We start from the raw sequence: 14,403 nt of genomic DNA, 5'->3' as shown, positions 1-14,403 counted from the left end.
CCTTCCACTGAAGTGAGATTTTTTCCACTTATTCTTTCTCCTTTTGTACTATAATTCCACCTATATGTTGATCCTCCTGACTGTTTTACACTGTAAAAAAGAAGCATTACTACATCTATGTTTTTTCAACTTTTGTATTTTTGTGCTTTGTCATACTTTGCTTGCAAAAGAAATTATAAAAGCTAAAATAAATAATGTCTCATGTACCTTTAAAAAAAATTAAGATTCCTAAATGCAGTTTTCTTACTAATCTTACAATAATGTCAAATATCTGACTAGTTACTCAAACTAGTTACAGCTACAAACCAGTAAGTGCATTTTATGGACATGTGGGTTTCTGCTGATAAAGAAAATAGAGAACAGAATTTGAAAGCTGGTTTTATTCTGCATTTATTTTTAAGAGCAAATGTTAATGAAGCAACTGAAGTAAGAGGCTAAATTTACAGATAAACAAGGAGATAAGCTTGAAGAGTAACATGTTTAGATTTAATCATTCATCAGAATTTCATTGACCCAGGAAACATACGTTGAGATTTCCGTGTAGACGTTTGGCAAATCTGGGTAGACGCAGGCGAGGTTGCTGTTGAAAGAAACAATGCCAACAGCTACGCCGTTGCACACCAGAGGACCACCAGAGTCACCCTGTAGGGGAAACATTTACTTTATAAGTTTAATAATATTCAGCATTTGATGGTTTGGTCATTTATTTTTCTAAAATCAAAATACAAACCTGGCAGAATCCTTTGTATGTGCCGCTTCCTCCTGCACAGATCACATTGGAAGGAAGAACTTCCCATTCCATCTTGCAGAGTTTTGGATCTATGACCGACACATTCACCACTCTCAGTGCACCGACGGTTGAACTCCAGCCATTAATTTTCCCCCATCCAGCCACAGAGCATGTTTGGTTGACTTTTAGATTTGCATCAGGGGCTGGAATAGAAACTATTTGGATTCTCTCATTTACGTCGACTTTAACGGCTAGCTGGAGACACAAAAATAACAGTAATCAGTGTCACACTTCCTTTTCACTCATCAGACTGCATCATGAGCATCAAAGGAAGTCATCATTTGAAATGAAGTCACACCACATGTCACAGATTATATAACATAATATCAAATTGTATTTCTTAAACTTACCTTAAGGAGCATGATGTCAGACTTAACTTGCTCAGAGTCGAAGTCAGGATGCATGTAGGTCCTTTCAATCTCTCTTTTAACAAAATTATTCCTCTTGATATTTCGGGTTCCCAGAATAACATGTGTAAGTTCACTGAAGTGTAGATAAATTGGACACATGTGGAACACTTATTTAAAAATAATATTTTATCTACATCAGTCAGACTTTGTCTTAGAAGTAACCTTGTTACTCACACTTCTCCACAATGCGCAGCAGTCATCACAAAGTCCTGCGCGATGAGAAATCCTCCACAAACATGGCCATGACTGTCTTGCACAGAGACCATGTACTGCAAAGAGTTCTTTGGGGCTCTTTTGCCGTGGATAATTTTACCCCCATGCACTGGAAAGATGAGTAAAAGTCAATATGTGAGTGAATATAAGGGAATAACATTCAGATTTAGATTTCTTACCAATTTGTCCAACACATGTCAGAACATGGAGGAGCAGAAAGGTACGCAGACCGTACATGATGGCAGCAGGTCACGCATGTGCCTGTTGGGATGTCAGGCTGAAGCATTTATAGAGTTGTTTGTCTCTGTTGGTGAGATTATCATACACTACCATCTGACCACATCCGTGGTAAAACACGTGTTTGGTGTCTTTCATCGTCATGACTCTTCGTATTTCTGAAATAAATATGTGAAGTCATCACTGGATTTGACTTTTTTTTATTATCTTTAATGTGTAATTCCTGCTTGTCCTTTAAAAAAACATTCCATTTGTATCAATGTTATATCTTTATATTTGTGACATTTTTAGACATTAACTGCCTTTCAGACCCTTTTAAGATGCTCTTTCCCTGTTTCTTATCAATTGCATTCATTTTGTCAGATTTTCAAATGAAACAAAAAAATTAACAATTTGTCTGGCACTCATTTTAGAAACTTGGACATTTTAAACACCAAGCATCATTGCAGGCAGCTATAATTTTTTTACTATTATTACACTTTTTAAACTAGAACATTTTAAGCAAGAAACTCAAAATAAATGGAGTGACCGTAAATGGTTCTGTGTTCAGTTACGGTAAACATTTTGTAAGAGGTGTATACATGAGTAACACACGCATGTATAACATTAATACATGCAAACACAAGAAGTCACACTTTGACTGTCAATTAATTTAGATTATCATTAGTATTCTTTATAAATTCATTTGAATATTTCATTTTGTATTATCTTCAATTTGATATGAGAAGGATCATGAAAACACTCATGAGAGAAAAGTTGGGAAAATTGGAAAAGCAACTGATGAAAATGAATGTGGAATAAAACTTCTATACAGAGTGGAAGAAGCCACGGAAAAACTGCAACATGTAAAAAAAATGGTACAAGTTTCTACTGCTTCGTATTCCGTATTGATTTGGAATCAAAGATACAGGAGTCACCTAATCTGTTTTACACTCTGGTAATAATGTGAGACATTATATCCTCTAAATTTTCTTTATTTATACTAATCAAGATTGAAAAAATATGATTTGATGAAAACTCCAACAAAAGGTCATTTCTGCATATTGCATTAGTCTGATAAAACAGTCTGATATGTGGAGAACACTCATCAGCAAAGGCTTCATGATAACTCCTGTCAGGTATTATCATTTATTATTTGATCTGGTTTGACACTGTGCTCTCTGAAGTCCCATACTAAGACATCTGACTTAAAATAGTCTGATTTTAGTTGTACATACATATACAGCAGCTAAAAACAGTTTTTGTACATGCAGTGGATGAGATTTAGAAACAAGTTTTAAAATTCAAGCACAGACATTCTCACACAGCATGCGGATTCAATTCAGCAAGGAATTTCCAGGACAAGCTTGAAGCAGGTAAGCAGATCAGAGGGTCTTATGTGCTGAAATCAAATCGTGGGATTGGGAGTTTTACCCATATGGGACCTTGAAAAAGGCCCATAATCCCCGATCTGCTCTCTGGGTGCTGAAACACAGCAGTGACGTAAATTATTAATACAATAAATCTCATTCGTGGTTAAGTTTTCCTGTAGTTCTGCACAAATTTACAGTATGAATACATCTACATATTTTTCATATTCCATTTTTATACAGTGTGCAAAACAATAAAGAAGAAATGTTTTGTTTTAACTGATTATTTAGGTTTCATTGCCCTAAACTTTTATTATTACTTATTAACAAGGCATTGAATTTGCTACAATTCCTAATTTACAATGCCTAGGTACACTTCAGTACTGCAGAATTTCATGAAACTTGCAGAGTAACTTTGATTTGCTGTTAAAAAAAAAAAGATAAAATGTTAAAATAGTTTGCTCTATCTGCAGCTTGCACTTTTCAAAATAAACGTTAACTCTTTTGAGGGCCTTTTTCTTTATAGTCTCCCAATCTTCACAGAAACTGAATAGTGGGTAACATAAGTTCTCACACTTGACTGGAAATGTCAAGCTCTGATTTCCATCTCCACACATCTGAACCCAAATTTATCTGTTTGCATGGCAATGCAAATATCTGCACAAGCACAGATAAGTGCAGGACACGCGCTTGCTGAAATTAACACACATATTTCCTGCTGACGATCTGCAGTATCAGTAGGGGTGAATATGGACCGTTTCAGCGATACTGGTCTTTTGATCCAAATCTGTAAATAAATGAAATGGCTCAACACTTAGAACCAGATATTAGATAAAGTAATAATGTTTATAAAGTCTCAACTTGTTTATTTATCACATGCACATACAAGATGGCAGTGAAATGCAGTCATACATGCTACTGAGGCGGTGCACAGCCATTTAACACCAGTAAGAACAACACAGGAATAAACTAAAAAAAAAAAAGCCACAGTGCAATGATTGTGCAGTTATGTACATGCTATACACATAAACCATGATCAGTGTTACTTAAAGTTACATGATTATGTGACGCCTACAAATGTAGGATCACAAATGTGATTTAATTTGTTTTTTTTTTTATTAAGAAGAAGGTCTCAGCTCATCGATAATACACCTGTTTTAGTCCTGTTGTTGTAAGTGCAATTGCTATATTAGCAGAGGGCGTCTGGGTCAAGGTGAGCGCTGGGTGTGGTGGTCTGCTGAGAAGCAGCGCATGCTCAGACCAGAGCCTGCCTGCCAACAGATCACAGCTCACGCGTCTTTTCCTTCCTGCAAAAATATACAGGTTGGTTATATGTTTTTCTTGGACTTGTATGTATCGTGAAGCTAAATGTAACCATTTACAATTAAACTGGTAATTGTTATGTCAGAATTTTCTTTGTTTGAATGATACAACTATATAAATTGAGCCCTGAGTTTCAAAGCAGTAGTTATGCTGCACGTTTTCCGAGTTAAGATGGCGGACCTTCACGTGGATCGTTAAGTGTAATGTATAGCTCCCGGAGTGTGACTTTTATTTGGATTTTATTTGCAAATGGCCTTAAGTTATACTAATTGTTTAAACAGTAGGATACATGTGATTATTTTCTTAGACTGTTACTGAGATGTTACTGTTTATATGTGTTCTTGTACTTACAAAATCGAGAAAAGATGCAGGTGAAATATAGCATGTTGTGCTACTTCAGTATTTTGTAATGGAAACTGCAATATCTTTGAGTTAGACAAATGCTCAAAATCACTGTGCTAAAGAAAAGCTAGTGTACTGCACATAGGTTTTTCGGTGTTTTAAGTAAGATTGTATACATAAGAATTCTGAACAAATGTCTGCATTTTGTAATGAGGAATGTTTGATAGGAAAATTGATTGCTAATAAATGCAGACCAGAGCCTGCCTGCCAACAGATCACAGCTCATGCGTCTTTTCCTTCCTGCAAAAATATACAGGACTCAACAGAGGCCTGTAACATAATTTTGGTGGCCTGTACGGGGACTGGCACGCCAATGGAGCCGATGCTGGTCCTATAACCAACGAACCGAAGGCTGACATCACAGGCGAGGGTGAACAACAGACGTGCAACTGAGCGAGCCACGAGTCTACAGATGCTGAAGAGACCCTGGCTGGAGGAGTGACGTGCTGCTTGTTTAACTGACTGTACTGTGAGAAGTCGCTGGCCAACGAACACAAGATGACGGAGGTCGAAAGGAAAAAACTGACTTGGAAGATCAAGCAGAGTCTTCAGCAGCTGACTACAGAGGAACTCTTCCAAGTTGCTACAGACATCAGACTGGTACCTGATCTTGATCCTTCAAGCATTATACGTGGTGATGCAGAAAGTTGTTTTGATTACATATACTCTTACCTCAGTTGTAAAACATTACTTGAGTCAGAAGATCTTGTTTTTTCTCACTTACTGCATTTAAGAGATGTGATTGCTGAAGTAATTGATAGTCATGTTTCTGAAGTACTGGCAACTGGGGATGAAGTTGTAAATACTGTTCCTATCAGTGTAGCTTCACAACAGAGTACTGAAGTCCTCACAGGCTTATTACCTCTTGAGCCACATGTCTCAGAGTATGACAAGTTGCATGCTAGCTATGAAACATTAGGAAGAAAACTAGCAGAGTTGAAAGCCACACAGACAGTGCAACATTTACCGACTGCTACTACACGTTCACCTCAGTTTAAAGATGCTCGTGTAACCACTAGCACCTCTGCTGATGATAGATTCCATACCCAGCCTGACCATGTTGTTTCCCTGAAAGACCTGCCATTCCTTCAGCGTAGGGAATTCAAAGTACATGGGGGTCAAATCGGGGACAACACATCCGACATTAGCTATCATGGACTCTGCAAACAGATGGATGAGGGGCTCAAAGCCAAGCATACGGAGGGGGAGATCATCCAAGGTGTACTCCGTATTGTCAGACCTGGACAGTTTAAAGACATGTTGATCAGCAAGGATGATTTGACTACCAGAGAACTGAGGAGCCTGCTGCGATCCAACCTGAGTGAGAAAACTGGGAGTGAGTTATTTCAGGAATTGATGAGCACAAAGCAACATGAGCATGAAACCCCCCAACAGTTTCTTTATAGACTGATTGGACTGAAACAAAAGGTCATGTTTGCTTCCAAGCAAGATAATATGGACATTGAGTGTGAGCGGCGCACCATTCAAAATGTGTTCCTGCGTACTATTCATCAGGGCCTTCTCCCAAAGTATAGTGACATCAGAAATGAACTCAAACCACTGATATCTGACTACACTGTGACAGATGAGGCTCTGATAAGACAAGTTAATAAAGTATCAAGTGAAGAGAGTGAACGACAAAGAAGGTTAGGGTGCGCAACTCGCCATAAGGTTACACATGCTCACACAGTTCAACTTGAGACGGACAAAGACACTGAAAAAAATTACTTTAAAGCAAGGAACAAAAATAAAGCCATAGAAGAACTGACTGAAAAAGTAGAAACTCTCACAAAAGTGGTTGAGTCTCTCACAACTAGACAGACATCTGAGCCAACTTGCCCCTGCACATGCTCAAAGCAAAAAAATAGAACATCAATGAGACAACCAAGTTGCCCCAAATGTATTGAAAGAGGGGCCAGCCCCTGCCCTCATTGCTTCATTTGTGGAGAGGCAGGGCACAGGGCAGTTGGATGTCTTAACAGAGGGAAAACAAAGAATAGTTTCCCGTCTTCTGTTAATGCACAGGTACCCAGTGGCTACAGGCAGCAATGGACAAACTCATCAAAAACGCACCCAGAAGAACCTGCCCATGTCCAAAGTAATTCTGTGACTCCTCCGCTTCCACACAGAGATGCTGGAACAAGAGACAGAGTTGCTCAGCTGGTGGGAAAAAAATGTAAAATCAAGTGTTACATTCACAGTTATGCTGTTGATTGTTTGCTTGACACAGGTGCCCAAGTAAGCCTGTTAGATCATCAATGGGTAAAAACATATCTCCCTGACCATAAACTCCGTCCCCTCTCTGAACTAGTTGGAGATAAGGCTCTCAGTGTGTTGGCTGTGAACGGCCAGTCTCTGCCTTATGATGGCTGGGTGGGTGTTATGGTTAGTCTCCCTGAAAACAGTGACCCCAACCTAACAGTACAAGTTCCCTTCCTAGTAAGCAGCGTCCCCATAGACTGCCCGCTTATTGGGTTTAATGTGATCGAACAGTTAATACTGGGACCAAAGGAGAGCTCTGATCCAATACCTACCATAGTGAGCCTCCTTCGTCGAGCTATGAATCTTCAAGATGATAAAGCCACAGCACTGGTTAGTTTCATTCAGACCAAACTCACTAGTGGAAGTGAAAGTAATCTTGGGCTGTTGAAAGTAGGACTGCATGAGGTAGTAATTCCAGCTGGTCAGATTAGACATGTTAAATGCAAGGTTCCCACCACGGTTGACGTTTCTAACCAGATAGTACTATTTGAGCCAAATGAGAGCAACCCCACCTTGCAGCAGTTAGATGTGGGAAGTAGCCTTTTGGCTGTCTGTGAAGCCAAAGCTTCTTATGTTCAAGTCCCCATTGCTAATCATAACAAACATGATGTGATCCTTGCTCACAAAACTCCCCTGGGAACAGTTGAACCAATTGTGGGTGTTGTACAAACTGATGTATCAAATACCCAAGAGTCAAAACAGTCAGCAGGTACACAGCAAAACAGTGATGACACAGTGGCCCAGGAATGGGAACCTCCAGTTGATGTTAGTCACCTGACCGAGGATCAACAGAAAGTTGTAAAGAAAATGTTGAAGGAGGAAGCAGGTGCATTTGCTCGTGATGAAAATGACATGGGGTGCATCCCGAGTTTGGAAATGACAATAACACTCAAAGATAGCACTCCAATTCAAAGATCCTATAGCTCTATTCCTAAACCCCTTTATAAAGAGGTCAAGGAGTATATTGAAGACCTGTTAGCAAGGGGATGGATTGTGAAGTCTCGATCTCCCTACTCTGCTCCCATAGTCAGTGTCAGAAAAAAAGACGGGTCTCTCAGACTGTGCATTGATTATCGTCTCCTCAACCAACGCACAGTCCCAGACCGTCATCCCTTGCCCCGAATACAGGATCTCATTGACACCTAGGGAGGTTATAGCTGGTTCTCTATCCTAGATCAGGGGAAAGCATACCACCAGGGGTTTATCGCTGAAGGGTCCCGCCATCTGACTGCTTTCATCACCCCCTGGGGTCTCTACGAATTGGTTGCGAATACCATTCAGCTTGACCAACACACCTGCCTCATTTTAACGCAGCATGGAAGAAATGCTGACACCTCTTAGGGACGAGTGCTGTATCCCATATTTAGACGACATTTTATGTTATGCAAAGACATTTGAGGATCATGTGGAAGGGGTGAGAAAAGTCTTGAAAGCCCTGCAGAGTCATGGAGTTAAACTCCGTCCCACCAAATGTGACTTCTTTAGGAGGGAGGTGAGATATGTGGGTCGTTTAGTTTCCGCTGAGAGCGTGCGCATCGATCCAAAAGACCTCGAAGCAGTGTATGCCCTAAAGAGTGAAACACCAGCTACAGTCGGTGATGTGAGGAGAATTACTGGTTTTTTGAGTTACTATCGCTCTTATGTGCAAGATTTTTCAAGGATTGCTAAACCCATTTATGCACTCTTGCAACCCAAGAAAACAGAGGAGGAGCAATGCAAGGAAAAGCCTGGTCCAAAGAAAAAAGGAGCACAGCTACCATCCAAAACACCTGTTGTATGGACTGATGAGCACCAGGAGGCTTTGTGTAAGCTTATTGACATGTTGGCAAACCCCCCTGTTCTTGCATATCCAGACTTCGAACTGCCTTTCGCGCTTCACACCGATGCCTCAGATATGGGGTTGGGTGCTGTCCTCTACCAGAGGCAGAATGGGAAACTCCGAGTGATAGGTTATGGCTCGAGAACACTTACCCCTGCTGAAAGGAATTATCGCCTTCACTCAGGCAAGTTAGAATTTCTTGCTCTCAAGTGGGCTGTCTGCGAGAAATTCAGGGATTATTTGTTTTACGCCCCACATTTTACTATCTACACAGACAATAACCCCTTAACTTACGTCATGAGTACTGCTAAGTTAAATGCGGTCGGTTACAGGTGGGTGGGTGAACTGTCAGACTTTAGGTTTGACATACGCTACAGACCTGGTAAAGTAAATGTCGTTGCGGACACGTTGTCACGACGGCCCCTTGATATTGACAAATATGTGGCGGTATGTACAGACGAGCTCTCCAGAGAAGCAGTTAATGCAGTATGGGAAGGCTGTGGCGCAGGCAAGCATGAGGATGTTCCATGGGTTGCCACCCTGACTCTTGCCCAAGGTGACCAGCTGGAACCGCACAGTAGATATGTGATCCCATCTATTGACTTGGCTGAACTAAAGAGCGCTCAAAGAACAGATCCCGTGATTGGTGACATCCTGAAAATGAAAGAATCCAACCAAAAGCTCACAGAGGATGTAAAAAGAAGTGCGAAAAGCACTACAAGAAAAATGTTGCATGAATGGACAAAACTGTATGTTGAAAATGGGGTTTTATACCGTAAAACAGCAGAAAGACGACAGCTGGTGTTGCCAAGCAGTTACCGATCTCTTGTCCTGAAGCACTTGCACGACAATATGGGTCATGTTGGAACTGAGAGAGTTCTTAGCTTGGCCAGACAAAGATTTTACTGGCCCTACATGAGGCGAGATATTGAAGTGTATGTCACACGTCAGTGTCCGTGTATCAAACAGAAAAAACCTGTGACACATGTTAGAGCTCCAATGTCAAGTATAACAACCAGCTCTCCCATGGAGCTTGTTTCTATTGATTATCTGCATTTAGAGCCAAGTAGAGGAGGGTACCAGTACATCTTGGTGGTGGTAGACCACTTTACCAGATATGCACAAGCATATCCAACCCGTAACAAGAGTGGCAGAACTGCAGCTGACCGAATCTTTAGGGACTTCATTCCTAGATTTGGGTATCCGCTGAGGCTTCATCACGATCAAGGGCGTGAGTTTGAGAATGAACTCTTCAGGACATTACAACAACTGACAGGAGTTGGACGTTCACGCACAACCCCGTATCATCCACAGGGCAACCCCGCTGAGCGCTTTAATCGCACAGTGCTGCAAATGTTGAGGACGCTGGGTGATGAGAAAAAGGAGAAGTGGAAAGATCACCTCCCCCAGATCATTCACGCGTACAATTGTACACGTCATGAGGCGACAGGGTATTCTCCCTTCTTTCTAATGTTTGGCCGACACCCGCGATTGCCTGTGGATATATTATTTCAGATGGCTTCAAGTGATGGACTGCAAACAGCAAGAGGCTACGCGGAGAAATGGGCAGAACGGATGACTGAGGCCTACAGGATTGCATCAGAGAACAGCAGGAAGTCAAGCGCTCGTGGTAAGAAGTATTATGACCAACAGCTGAAGGGAGTAATACTGCAGCCAGGGGATCGGGTGTTAGTACGTAACCTGTCTGAAAGGGGTGGTCCTGGGAAGCTAAGGTCATACTGGGAAAACAACATCTATGTTGTGAAAGAGCAGATTAATGACAGCCCAGTGTATAAAGTAGTCTCTGAGACCAGTGGAAGTAAACCAAGAGTTTTACATCGTAACCTGCTGCATCTGGTTAATGAGCTTCCTGTGGAGCTGCCTGAAACCAAAAAGGAACTCAAGTCATCAGTGGTAATGAGAAAAAGAACAAGATCAACCCAAAAAGACAGAGAGTATCAACACACCAGTGAATCTTGCTCTGATGAGGAGGACAGTCCTACTTATTATGAGTTAAGGTATGATCTGAGAAGTAGGACCAGGGACAATGCTCAACCGAATAGTGACCTGTCCAGTACTCCCTCAAAGAATCCAGCATCTGTAGGGTTAAACCAGCCAGTGAACCGTGGATTACCCATGATGGAGCAGAGACAACTGCCTGGGAGAGGATGGGTAGAGGAGACGAGAGTTGGGATTAGGACAAGTTTATCCCCAAGATATGGAAGCAGACATGGACAATGGACAGGAGAGGGATGAAGGAATGGAGGAAACTGAAGTCACTGGAGTGTCAAGTCCAAGGAATGAGAATAAGTTTCCTTCCTCAGGACAGATGCCCCCTGTAACTGATCCTGTCACAAATGAACCAACACTAAGACGCTCCTCAAGAGAACGGCGTCCAGTCCCATTATTCACATATAATGCGCTCGGTCAGCCTTCTATTCATACACAACCTACAGTCGGCAGTGCAGATGTCAGGATCTTACCTTTTTTGGAGGTTTACAAGGTACAGCCAAACTCTTTCCCATCATACCCTGCTCCAATCATTTATCCAATCCAATCACTACCGTACATTCCCATGCCCTATACTGTACCTGTGTATTATGACCAACTGATGTGCACCCGTTAAGTGCTAACGATCAGCATGTTTTGCATTTTGAGTATTTGAGGTTATAAGGTCAAATGTCAGGAGCCATTTTTCGTTTTGTAGGGGAGTGTGTGACGCCTACAAATGTAGGATCACAAATGTGATTTAATTTGTTTTTATTATTAAGAAGAAGGTCTCAGCTCATCGATAATACACCTGTTTTAGTCCTGTTGTTGTAAGTGCAATTGCGATATTAGGACAGCAGAGGGCGTCTGGGTCAAGGTGCGCGCTGGGTGTGGTGGTCTGCTGAGAAGCAGCGCATGCTCAGACCAGAGCCTGCCTGCCAACAGATCACAGCTCACGCGTCTTTTCCTTCCTGCAAAAATATACAGGTTGGTTATATGTTTTTCTTGGACTTGTATGTATCGTGAAGCTAAATGTAATCATTTACAATTAAACTGGTAATTGTTATGTCAGAATTTTCTGTGTTTGAATGATACAACTATATAAATTGAGCCCTGAGTTTCAAAGCAGTAGTTATGCTGCACGTTTTCCGAGTTAAGATGGCGGACCTTCACGTGGATCGTTAAGTGTAATGTATAGCTCCCGGAGTGTGACTTTTATTTGGATTTTATTTGCAAATGGCCTTAAGTTATACTAATTGTTTAAACAGTAGGATACATGTGATTATTTTCTTAGACTGTTACTGAGATGTTACTGTTTATATGTGTTCTTGTACTTACAAAATCGAGAAAAGATGCAGGTGAAATATAGCATGTTGTGCTGTATTTTGTAATGGAAACTGCAATATCTTTGAATTAGACAAATGCTCAAAATCACTGTGCTAAAGAAAAGCTAGTGTACTGCACATAGGTTTTTCGGTGTTTTAAGTAAGATTGTATACATAAGAATTCTGAACAAATGTCTGCATTTTGTAATGAGGAATGTTTGATAGGAAAATTGATTGCTAATAAATGCAGACCAGAGCCTGCCTGCCAACAGATCACAGCTCATGCGTCTTTTCCTTCCTGCAAAAATATACAGGACTCAACAGAGGCCTGTAACAATTAGATGAAAACATGCAAAATAGGACAGAATAGTTCCAGTGTCACTGCAGGGCAGAGTTCAGAGTGCTGGAGGAGTGAAGTAAGAAGCTCCTCAAGTTTCTCCTTTTGCTTTATTGAGCCTTTGGTGCTGGCCAGAGCACACCTACTCAAACTAGCTAGTAAAATGAGGGTCTCTCATGATCCTGTTTGGTCTGGCTATTGTCCGTCTCATGAAGATGCTGACCTCTGCATCCTCTTCAAGGCCCTCTGGTCAAGAACAGTACTGTTCCTGTATTACTAGTGAAAACACTCTCCACCACTCCTCCATAGAACACAATTGTGATTTTTTTTTAACGTCCTCAGTTGTCTGAGGTGAAAAAAACGACGCAGCCTTGCTTTCTTCACCTGTCTGTGTGTCCATGATAGATCCTGAGGGATGTACACAGCGAGGTATTTGATACAGCTCACCTTCTTCACTAGAATCCCATTAGTCCTCAGAGGGGTGTGATTCTTCTGCTATCTCCTCCCACACTTCACAATCATCTCTTTAGTTTAGTCTATGTTCAGCAAAAGGTTATGATGGCACCATTATACCAGTTTCTCCACCTCCCCTGTAAACGCCCACTCCTGCAGTTCCTTCTCCTGTGTTCTCATGTCGTGGTCTGTCAGGATGAGTGCATGTACCGTTCTGGCAGATGGAGTCGCGATGGCTACAGTAGTTAACGTGCTAATGCCAACTGAGCTTGTATGTTTTACTGTTGCAACAATTCTGCCTTTAATTTGATACTTATCACCATTAATTTCCTGTTTCCTGTCCGATAATCACTTTTAGTTTGCTGTCTCTTGTCCTTATTTTTCCTATAAAAAATGTTAGGTCCACCATATTTACAAGTTCAAACCCATGCTTGTACTTTAGCCCTTAGCATCATCTTACTTTGGGATTGTTGCACAGTTATGTTGGAGAATCTTGTCAGCAACAAAGCTAACAAGATTTAGCTGTACATGTAGCAGCGGCTGTGCTAAAGTAGTGCAAAAGTAGTCTCAGTTTTTTCAAAAACTTGTTATATAAACTTTTTGTCAGCTTACTTGATGAAGCAAAACCCTCTCATAGGCTGGACATGACCGACAAAATGGAAACTCATTCATTTGTGGATTTTAACTTCTTCGTGACCATCAGCTGATCATAACATAAAACAGATATTAGCACCATAGGTCCCACAGCTAATCCATACAGTTGACCAGACCAGTGTAAAAATGCTCACCAACCAGAGTACAGCATGTATCCCAATGTCAGTGAATTTAGTCTTTCAAACAGTTTAATACATGCTAATCCTGTATTTTTGACATTACCATGTCAGTGACTAAAGTACTAAAAGGACCACCGTTTGGTTTTGTATTTGGACAAACTGCAAGCTTTTTGCTAACATACCCAAAAGCTCTGTATGTGATCTGGATCAATGGTATTATGGAGAAGAATTAATAAATATGAGTTTGCTACACAAAACTCGTTCTCTTGGACTTCCTCAAAGCATTTGCTCTTACAAATACATATTTCAGACACAGACAATAGAACTGCATATAGAGACACCCACAAGTGGTCTGTGTTGTCAGATATACTCTATATCTGACGACACACTAACACTACAGTTAGTACTTAGTACTGTATATCATATGCAATGTTAGTAAGAGAGAAATAAACTAGTAGGAAAGCTGAAGTTCAGTCTTTAATTTATATTGCAGTATACAGTCAAAAGCTATTAGAAGTTACTAGATCAGCTTTTGCAGTGTTTTATTAGTAATCATTAGTATAAAACATCTGATTACAGTTGTTCTTTTACCATCAAAACTTTGGAATATCAATTCAACTTTTATCAGTCTTTCTAGGAAAAGATGTGCAGTCCTCTGAAAAGCAATAGAGAGCTTGTGGAACTGTATCAGCATGCTTATCAAGATGCTGATTGCCTGAAG

At 40.8% G+C, this 14,403-nt stretch overlaps 1 protein-coding gene across 1 annotated transcript in view; it reads right to left on the bottom strand.

Moving 5' to 3' along the window:
* Positions 1-378: 378 nt before the first annotated feature.
* The window catches only part of LOC306759924 (transmembrane protease serine 9-like), a 16,817-nt gene continuing 2,792 nt past the window's right edge, over positions 379-14,403 (bottom strand). Inside the window, exons 6-10 of the mRNA XM_079245671.1 lie at positions 1,593-1,659; positions 1,375-1,522; positions 1,141-1,273; positions 731-985; positions 379-642 (exon numbers count right to left, since the gene is read on the bottom strand). Coding sequence (XP_079101797.1) covers positions 487-642; positions 731-985; positions 1,141-1,273; positions 1,375-1,522; positions 1,593-1,659 — 759 coding nt within the window. The 3' untranslated portion in view covers positions 379-486. The remainder of the gene's footprint in view (positions 643-730; positions 986-1,140; positions 1,274-1,374; positions 1,523-1,592; positions 1,660-14,403) is intronic.

This window comes from Telmatherina bonti (assembly GCF_933228915.1).
Source record: "Telmatherina bonti genome assembly, chromosome: 8".
NCBI lineage: Eukaryota > Metazoa > Chordata > Actinopteri > Atheriniformes > Telmatherinidae > Telmatherina > Telmatherina bonti.
The sequence above is the reverse complement of the archived record's forward strand: the minus strand, read 5'-3'. Positions and strand labels throughout refer to the sequence as shown.